General features: G+C 31.1%; 1 protein-coding gene across 1 annotated transcript; it reads left to right on the top strand.

Annotated features, from left to right (window-relative positions):
* Window positions 1-811: 811 nt before the first annotated feature.
* LOC123274163 lies at window positions 812-2263 on the top strand. The gene is made up of 5 exons (XM_044741654.1): window positions 812-954; window positions 1325-1540; window positions 1696-1841; window positions 1966-2034; window positions 2202-2263. The coding sequence occupies exons 2-5, from the start codon at window positions 1330-1332 to the stop codon at window positions 2205-2207; spliced, it is 432 nt and encodes a 143-aa protein (XP_044597589.1). The 5' UTR covers window positions 812-954; window positions 1325-1329; the 3' UTR covers window positions 2208-2263.
* The last annotated feature ends 7505 nt before the right edge of the window (window positions 2264-9768 follow it).

Below are 9768 nucleotides of genomic sequence, written 5' to 3'. Positions count from 1 at the left end.
TACATATGCTTTAAAACTGGCAAATTGTTGGGAAACGGATTAAAATTTGGTAAATAATAAAAATTGTTCATCATTGATTGTAAGAAAAAATAATTATTACTTAATATGAACTAATGGTAAAAAAGTTTTGCACATATTTACTTCGAAAATATATTGAATATAAATAACAATAAAATATTAACTCTAAATGGACCGGTTTTTTATTCGACCCTTTCAACTTTGATAAAGTTTGTCTCAAAATTAAAAAAAAATTTTTGATCGTAAAGCACTCTCTGATGCTTCGCATCATGAGTCGTGCAATAACAGAAAATGTCATTTTTTATAAGTGAAAGAAAAAGAATTTAATTTGAAGAAAAGTTTAAAAGGTAGGTCTGAACATTTTTTTCTAAAAATATATTCAAAAATTAAAGTTAAAAAAATTTGTGTTATTTCCTGAAAAAGTTATAGCTATTGTTAAACAAAAATATTAATTTTCATATTGATTTGAAATAATTAAATAAATAAATAATTCTAAATTCAAAAATTAGATATTTTAGTAAGAAATTGCTACTTTTGAAACTTCTATGCTTAAATTTCTCCGGTAATTTGAATGTCTGCTAGCGACATCTTCTGTAGTACATTTATATATGTAGTTGTGTACCTGTACTATTATCTATAGGACTAACACAGTGAAACGCCATTCGCCATTCGCTATTTTCCTTTGTCAATTCATATTTTATTGTGAATCCGTAATCAAAAGATTGTTTTATTAATTGCATTTAGTTAATTTCAACTACATTTAAAAACGAGTTGTCGAAATTTCATTTTTGATTTGAAACATAAATAATTAACATAACAAATATTTCAATGTTAAAAAATAAAGTCACAGATTAGTGACGATAAGTTTTAAAGGTTATGGACGCGTAATTTATTACGACACTTAATATTTTGTCATTCCGAAATAAATTACAAAAAGTAATAAAACCAAATTGATATTAATAAGCATCTGACTATTTTAAGGATTTTATATTATCTTGATATTAAATTTATTCTTCAATAAAATATAAAAATACACAATCAGATATATGATCCTAAAATCAGGAAACAATTGACAATTTTCAAATTTTTTTAAGTAAATATGTATTTATAAAAAAATATTTTAAAAATATCCCCATGAGACTTAAAAAAAAAATTTATGAAATTTTCCCCTTAATTTTTTTAACAACAATTTATTTCCTGAGAAAAATTTTAAAAATTGTCAGCTGATTCAAGTTTTGTTCAGTTATTTATCTTCAGTCTGATTGAATAAATTACTTGAAATTAATTGATTGTTTTTAATTTACAGAAAAAATGTCTGTTAAAAAATTCGTCTTGATTCTACGTTCTAAGAGTAGTCGTGAAGAAATCATGCGCGCTCAAAAAATATTTTTAGAACTTCGTACTGCTAGTTCGGTTCAATATAGAAAGTTAACCGAGTTGGAATACATCGACGAAGATGAAAATTATGTTCTGTTTAATGAACTGAAGAAACCTATCAAAGTTAAAATACTGGCTAATGAAGGTAAATTCGATTTGTTAAAATTAAATAATATGACATAGATCTTGCTTTCTTCATTATAATTTGTAATTTATTATTTTATGGGTGTTTGGGAATATTCATTGATTTTAAATATTATTGACCGACAATTAGTAATTATGATTGCTATTTAATTTCAGATTCAGAAAATGCTTTGTTGCCATTGTGTAACAAACCAAAAAGACCAACAATTCGAAAGCATTTTTCGAACAGTCCAGTAAGTACGAAAGAGTCTAAAAAACAAGCGAATGAAGAAACCGGAGAAGAGGGATGTACTCAGGAAAAGGTTGGTATTTTTTGATTGTTTTTAAGTTATAATAGACACGAAATGTCATAAAGCGACATTTATTTCTGTAATGTTTTCATAACTCGAAAATTAACTCTCAATTTTCGGTAATTTTGTTTTTCAGAAAAGATTATCACATACGAAAGAAAAAGTCATAGAAGCAAGTGACGCGCTATATACATCAGATGCAGAGGTATTAATTTATGTAAACTTTGAATTATAATAATCTTCATTATTATAATTAATTATTATTATTTACTTATAAACAAACAATAATTAAAAAAATTATTTTATATTTATAATAAATTTAAATATTGTTTGTTTTGAAAATAATAATTCCAAGAATTAATATTATTGCAGTGCTGAACTCCTTTTTTTCTGATTTTGATGTCGTTTTCAAAATCCGAAGTTGTTTTTTCTTTTCGAAGAAAAAATAAAATTAATGATCAAGTGAGTTAATGTTTATGTTGATCATGCAAGTTGAAATTTTGTCATTAATTTTTAATACACTTCACAATTTCCATCTATAAAATTGCTCAATCCTTTGGACCATTCTTATTTCATTTGAATTTCACAACTTAATGTAATACACGGTAACTTCATAAATCAATTTCAAAAAACCGTCATCCACTTATATCATTAATTATAAATATTTTAACGTTAAATTTTCTTTTTCTGTTAATAAATTAGTTAAACTTGAAGTAAAGAGCTCAATTTCTAGGAATATTTATTATGAATGAAAACAAAATAAGATTATATATATATATATATATATATATATATATATATATATATATATATATATATATATATATATATATATATATATACTTTGTTACTAATTTCATATGCATGCAAATAAAACCATCTTTTAAGAAAACGCTTAGGTACACTTTTGAAAAGCTAAATAATATAAAAAATATTTTATACTAATGCTCGTTACTATTTTTTATGTTGCACTTGTAATTTTTCCTTAAATTTTTAATGTTTAATTTTCTAATATATTATTTCAATCTACAGTCCGATAAAGAAACAGAACCAAGTCTAATCTCAGAAACAGGACAAAATTCAATCGTAAAAATAAGACGAAGTTCAACCCCAGAAGCAAGACGAAGTCGAACCCCAGAAGCAAGACGTAGTCCAACTCCAGAAGGAAGACGAAGTTCAACCCCGGAAGCAACTCCACATCATGTGGAGGTAAATGTTGTGATAAATCCTATCAATAAAAATTTCCAAAACTTGGTGAACCTAAAAAACCATTCAAGTCAGCGCCAAATATGAAAACAGAAATGTAGGTATAATTCTCAATAATAAAAATCCTTAAAAGTACTTCTTAAATATATAAAGTGATTTTACTCCTAGAAAGTACATTTAATTTGGTTTCAACCATAAACAATATTAACATATATACTTTTTTTATAGGATATTATTTTAGATTTATCTTCAATTCAGCAAAGCCCTCTTCTCATGAACAAATGAACCACCAATGTCTTTACACCAGAAGGTTCTAAAATAACAGAGAATAAAAGCAGTGAAAAAAGTTACTACGGTAAATAAGAATATGTTTTGTTGAATTGCTTTGGAGGATGAAATTGTAAACATGAGTGATAATGATGAGCCGGCCTATTTGAAAAAAGTTCAAGAATCAACATCTAAATTTGATAGTAGGAAGAATGATACAGATAAGGAAAATGCAAAGAGCTACTCGTAACTCGAAAAAGATTTGAAAACAATGATTCCATATCACCTGAAAAACAATGGTCAATAAATTTAAAAACTGTTGATCAAAAAAAGAAAAGTAGAGATTGATTTGAATATCATGTTCTCGTGCATCACAAGAGTTAATAGAAATGTTTTTAATTGCAGACAGTAGTTGTTGCGGGATATACTATGGACAAAAGCTTACTATAATAAAGCTAGAAGCTCAAAAGAATTTGTCGCATCCTAGACTGTCTAGCATTATGAGTGGATTTTGGAGTGATGAAGAAGCTTCAAAATATTGTTTAAAAAGCGCGATCAGATAAACCGCATTTGCAAGAAATCAGCGACGCTGAATTGATGCCCATAAAAGTAATAATTACTGTCATTAATAATATCGCATAAAAATCATTCTTAAAAATTTATATTTTATATTTTATTTTACATTTAGTGATTTTATTCTACTTTTTTAGGTATTTTCAATGCTATCAATGAAGCAATACCTTTGAAAATTATGAATAAAAAGAAAAATAATGGTGTGAAACTTTCGACATTGAAATCCCGGGAAATTGTGCAAGTAACTTTAATTTTAAAGCAAGGCGCCAAGAAATTAAAGAGTGTTATTCCCTACTCCTGCTAGTACACCTCAGTCTACAAACTTATCTGTTGAATTTAAGGACATTTGCAAATTGATAATGAAATAGCAAGATTTGGAAAAACTTAAAAGATGACCTGAATAAAAACAAAAAGGAGAAATGAAAACGTTTCTCTCCAGCGAGTTACAGAAGAGCCATGGAAGAGTCATTAAAGATGAGAGAAGGTAGAGTTAAATCGTAAAGAAGAGTTTGTTAAACAACGAGAAGAGAAAGAGTTGAAGACTAATCCTGAAGAGAATAATAATCTAATAATTTTCCAGATAAACATTAAAACTAAAAGCTTATATACTTACAGAGTAGTAAACTTTTGATTGCCAAGCAAATTTTTTCTAAACATTTTTTTTTCCAATACATTTTTAACTATTAAAAAATAAAAAATTAATTAAGCTGAATTAAATAATTGTTGTTTATTTATAAAATTTTTACAGTGAATCTCCAGTATGTTTTACTAGAAGAAAACATGGTAGAGTAACCGTGAATTACCGTGAATACACACGATGATATCACCGAGATTTACCGTAATTTTCACCGCCAGCGCGCTGGATGGTGTACGGTGAAATCACCGTGATTCACGGTGAAGTTTCCAAATGAACTACGGTGATTTCCATCGCCAGAGCTCAAAATGAAATACAGTTGAAATCACTGGTACGATTTTTGGTGAAATCACCGTGATTTTACCGTTAATCACAGTGATTTTACCGTAAATTACGCAGTGAATTTCCACCAAGAAATCACAGTGGTGAACGTGCACGGTGATTTCACCGTGCAAATCACCGTGCAATCACCGTAAATTCCGTTAAATCGGATCCGCCAGGGCCAAAGTAATATAACCCAGGTATCAAATTTTATGACCATAAGCAGATTAAAAACTATTTAAAGAAAATATCCCCAAAAGATTACCAATTAAAAAATTCATTTTCTATTCTAAATCTAGAAAATAACTAAAATATAAAGGAGCAAAAAAAATTGTTTTAGACTGCTGTTGCAATACCTAGGCTGGGAAATTTGCAGCCATAAATAGAAAACTGAAACAAATGAATAAATCTTTTTTTTTGAGATAACATGAAATCAGATAGATAGATAGATTAGATAGAAAAATTTATTTGACATCCTAGAGTTCTAAGTTCCTTCAGGACCATCAACAATACATGCCTCTTATCATTTACATGTATACATTTGATACAGTGTTTGCTTTAATACAATTTAAAATATTTGATATTAAATTATTAAAAAGTAAGAACTATATTAATTCTTAAAAATTAATAACATATTAACAGAGAAAATAATAACATTAACATTTATTGTGTAAGGAAGAAGTACATGGCAAGCCTCTCCATGAAATTGTTCGAAATTGTCAATTAATGTAATTTCGGCCTGTAACGTGAAGTTCCAAACTATGCCATGAATTAGAGGAAAAGGAGTTTTCATAAATTGCACAATTACTTCTTTTTGGCAGACGTAGATAATCATTCCCTTTATCGTCACCTCTCCCTTAGCACAATCGGCAGAAATTCTAGAATTCGATTTAAATAATTGACAGTAATTTAACTTAATTTCTTTTGTAAAATAAACAAGCTATGAAATAATCTCTTTCTAACATCAAGTTTTAACCAGCCTAATTTTTTATACATACGGAGTAGTGTGCTCAAAATCTCCGAAATTTTAAAAAATATATTCCTTTATACATGAGTTTATTTTACGCTGCAATCTATGCTGTAATTTGCCTGAAGATGTTTGTATGGCGGCAGCACAAAGCAGTAATCGAAAGTTATGGAAAAATCAAGGTCGTAACCAATTTTATGCGTAACTGTTCTATTAAAAATTCTCTATTATTAATTTTTAGTTTGCGCTAGTGTTTTTCATCGCACGAATATACATACGCTTACCTAACTTGATTCTCCCACGATAGAGTATTATCAATTATCAAACCTGGGCAAGTTTTTAACTGATTGTACATATGGAACTCCTGCATACGATTACATTGACAATTATATTTTTGGGCACTTTTTACAAAAGGATTACTTCTAACTACTCTCTGCCTACTTCCCTGAGTATATATAATAGCACTAGTTTTTGTAGCATTCAATTTCAAGCAATTTAAATTGCACCAATCAACAATTTTTTTCTATCTCATTATTCAACATAGCAACATATTCTCATTAATTTGCGATGGGCAACATGAAGCATATATAATTAGATCGTTCGCATAAAATAAATATTTACATTTTTAACCGTTTCGCAAGATCAGAATGTATAAGTGTATAAAGAAAAAGAGTAAGGGATCCAAGCACACTACCCTGAGGTACGCCATTTTATAATATCCTTCCAAGATGACTCATGGCTATTGAAATAGATCGACTGTCTTCTTTTGAGTTAAGTGACAAGAGTTAATCCAATTCTTATTGATGAATCAGAGAAAGTCTATAAATTGTAATTTATGCAACAACACTTTTGTGGTTTACCGGAGTCAAACGCTTTTACTTAAATCAAAGAGTACAGCTATGGTTATATTAGGATTCATTCATCGCTATTAGTCGTACATCATCACTGTAAATTTTATTACCGCCAGTCTGAGTGTTTAAACCTTCTCGAAAGCCGGTCTGATATTTATCCCAAAATAATCATTGTCATTAATGTATCTCACAATTTGATCATGCACACACCGTTCTAATGTTTCTTTTGGACAAATTAGATAATAATGATATAGGTCGATAATCAGGTACTAATCCAGAGGCATTAGGAACTTTCTTTTGGAATGGGTATGATATGTGACAACTTCCATTCTATCGGAAACACTCCCTCGCAGACAAAAGACTTATTAAATAATTCTGTAATTAGCACGGCAGTAGGAATGACAATGTACATTTATATGATTTAATTGAAAAACTTATCAGGTCCTACTGAATTCGACGTTATACGCATTATCGATTTTTAACAGTAAATGTATTTCAGTTCTGAGAAATTAAATACATTGTCATTTCTACGAATCTAATACAATATCTTGGACACCAACATCAGGTCCGTCACGACAGCTAGATGACTGTATAAAATAATCATTCAAAACATTCACAAATCTATTCGAATTGCCACTTGAGTATTTTTTTTTGTTTTACTAAGCCTAGTTTTCTTAAATCATTCCACATATCCTTGAGAGTTTTTCGCACTGTGTAACTGCTGATCAAAGTACCTTTTCTTTTCTTCACTTATTCTCTTTTTCACTCAAACGTCTGGACACCTACTATTATTCCCTTTGTATGCGTAACCAGTTCTCTTTGTAAATTCGGTAGAGTTTGCTCAAATGACGATCCTGGAGTTCTTTTGATTCTGATCTTGTAAACCTACGGTGCCGGTGGAAGACGTGGGAAGCGCCGATTTCTCTGGTGCTACGGTGTCAATAATTGAACCTGTGATGTTCGTGTAGACATTTATTCATCTCATCTTCACAGTCTCCCAAGGATCGCATAGTATCAACATCAATGTGTTTTCACATAAGTCCTTGTAATAAGTCGTCGTTGATCGCATTCCAATTTCTATACGAGAAGCTGCTTAATTGTTGTTCGGGGTTCCAGTTCCTTTATACTTATATGTTGGCATATCAAATCATGATTCGACAGAAATGGCTGCGAAGACTGTTCAGACTCCAAGACCTTATCATAATCATCCACAAATGCAGACACTCATCCAATGAGTCAGAATTTTTCCAGGTGTGATGAGCCGGGATGGTGCCGGAATACTCTTTAAATTGAAGTCTTCACAGAGGCATCGAAGTTGATCCCCATAGAAATTTTTTTACTTAGGTCCGAATTCAAGTCACCTTAGAATGATAATAATATTTCTATAAGATTCCGTAATAGCCTCAAGCTCATCTTCCAGATCATCAAGATGTCCAATATTTGGAGGTTTATACACACACACCAATCACAACCTTATCTCTCGACGTACCTGATATTTCAAATCTTATCATATACTCTGGATGTTTGTCTTCCATGTTAGCTGAAGATGACACAAGTTCGGACACTAAGTCATTTCTAACGTAGAGAGCAACTCCACCACCGCTTTGTAGATGCCGATCATGGCGGTACAACATGAATAATGGCAAAGAAACAAGATATTAAATGATTAAACCACGTCTCCGAAACTGCAATGACATCGTATTTATGTGTTCTAAAATATTGTTTAAACAACTCAAAGTGTTGTTCGTTTCTAAGAGACTGAGCGTTAATGTGACATAATTTTAGGCTACTTTTAGGATGTCGCTGCGTTGAATTCTGGATACGTTGCGGAAGAAGAAGAGTCAGGGATTGCTGCTTGTTGATGGCGAAAAAGGAGCTGCAAATTGCTAATTAGCTAAATTTTCTAGAGTGATTCAGCCCTGTTGAAGGCAAAAGTTTCATTGGCAGCTTATCGTTTGCATATCTTCTGACACATTGACAGAAGAAGCAGAAATCCAAATATTTTTGGTGGAATATTAGGATGCCTGCTTTACGCACGTCTTATGAAGCTTGTAAAGAGACGAGGGGTGTCGTCGGTGCAAGTAGACCAATGCTTGCAGCTCAGCATTCGGTACAAATCTCCAACTTTTACAGAGTTACCTTTAATATTACTCACATAAGACTGTCAACAAGCTTTTGATGATTACAATTTTTACCCGAATATTGTGACTACCCCTGACCACATGACGACCAAGACGTTCAACTTAATCACTTTCTCCGTCACAGACACCTCCAGTTTCTCCTTGTTAACCTGATGCTACAACATCAGTTAATTTCTCGCCGACCGTGATTCAGGGATGCCACCCAAAATAATCTCATCAGCCAACGACTGCGATTCTAATTGGAGCGTCCTGAGTTCAAGATTACTATTAACAATACTCTGAGCCGCATTTTTTACTTCCGCAATGAGACCACTATCTATATCTGGTCTTATTCCTTCACCTTTCTACTTTTTTGAAAACCTGTTCTTCTAATGACTTTACATTTTTCTTCTCATCTCCATCATAGTCTGTTCAACCAATCACTTGTCAACTGTCGCCTGCATTGTATCTATGGTTTTTGTGAAAACATCTATCTTCGATTCAATATTATCAATTTTTATCAATTCTTAGCTAGCTTGGCATTTATCTGCATTGGTCATTACCCTTTGAAGTGCTTCAAATAGGCACACTGGGCATCTGCTCTCACAAAGCAATTTTTCCAGTGGCGCGCTTTATTCTGTAAACTGCAGCGCGCGTCTTGACACAGGAGTCGTGAAAAATAGTGTCTACTTCGGAGTGCCAGTTAGCTCAGTACTGCAGCTGGATCAGTAATAGTCTTTCATACCAGAGCGCACAGCTGGCGTCATTGTAGTAGTCGCTAGATGGCAGCAGATACGAACTTCCGAAATTCACGAATTGTATATTTTATAGAAAAATATCTCTAACCTCACCAATAATGTCAAATTAATTTATATAATATAAAATGAAAGGAGGCGAGTGATATGACAATTATTATCACAAAACGTTGCCCGATTTTTAAACTACGACTAGGAATAAAATTTAACTTGTAGCCGGAAATTTAAAGGCAGATATGACAATA

The sequence above is a fragment of the Cotesia glomerata genome, unplaced genomic scaffold, assembly GCF_020080835.1.
Source record: "Cotesia glomerata isolate CgM1 unplaced genomic scaffold, MPM_Cglom_v2.3 scaffold_241, whole genome shotgun sequence".
NCBI lineage: Eukaryota > Metazoa > Arthropoda > Insecta > Hymenoptera > Braconidae > Cotesia > Cotesia glomerata.
This window is presented reverse-complemented; position numbering and strand designations above follow the sequence as displayed.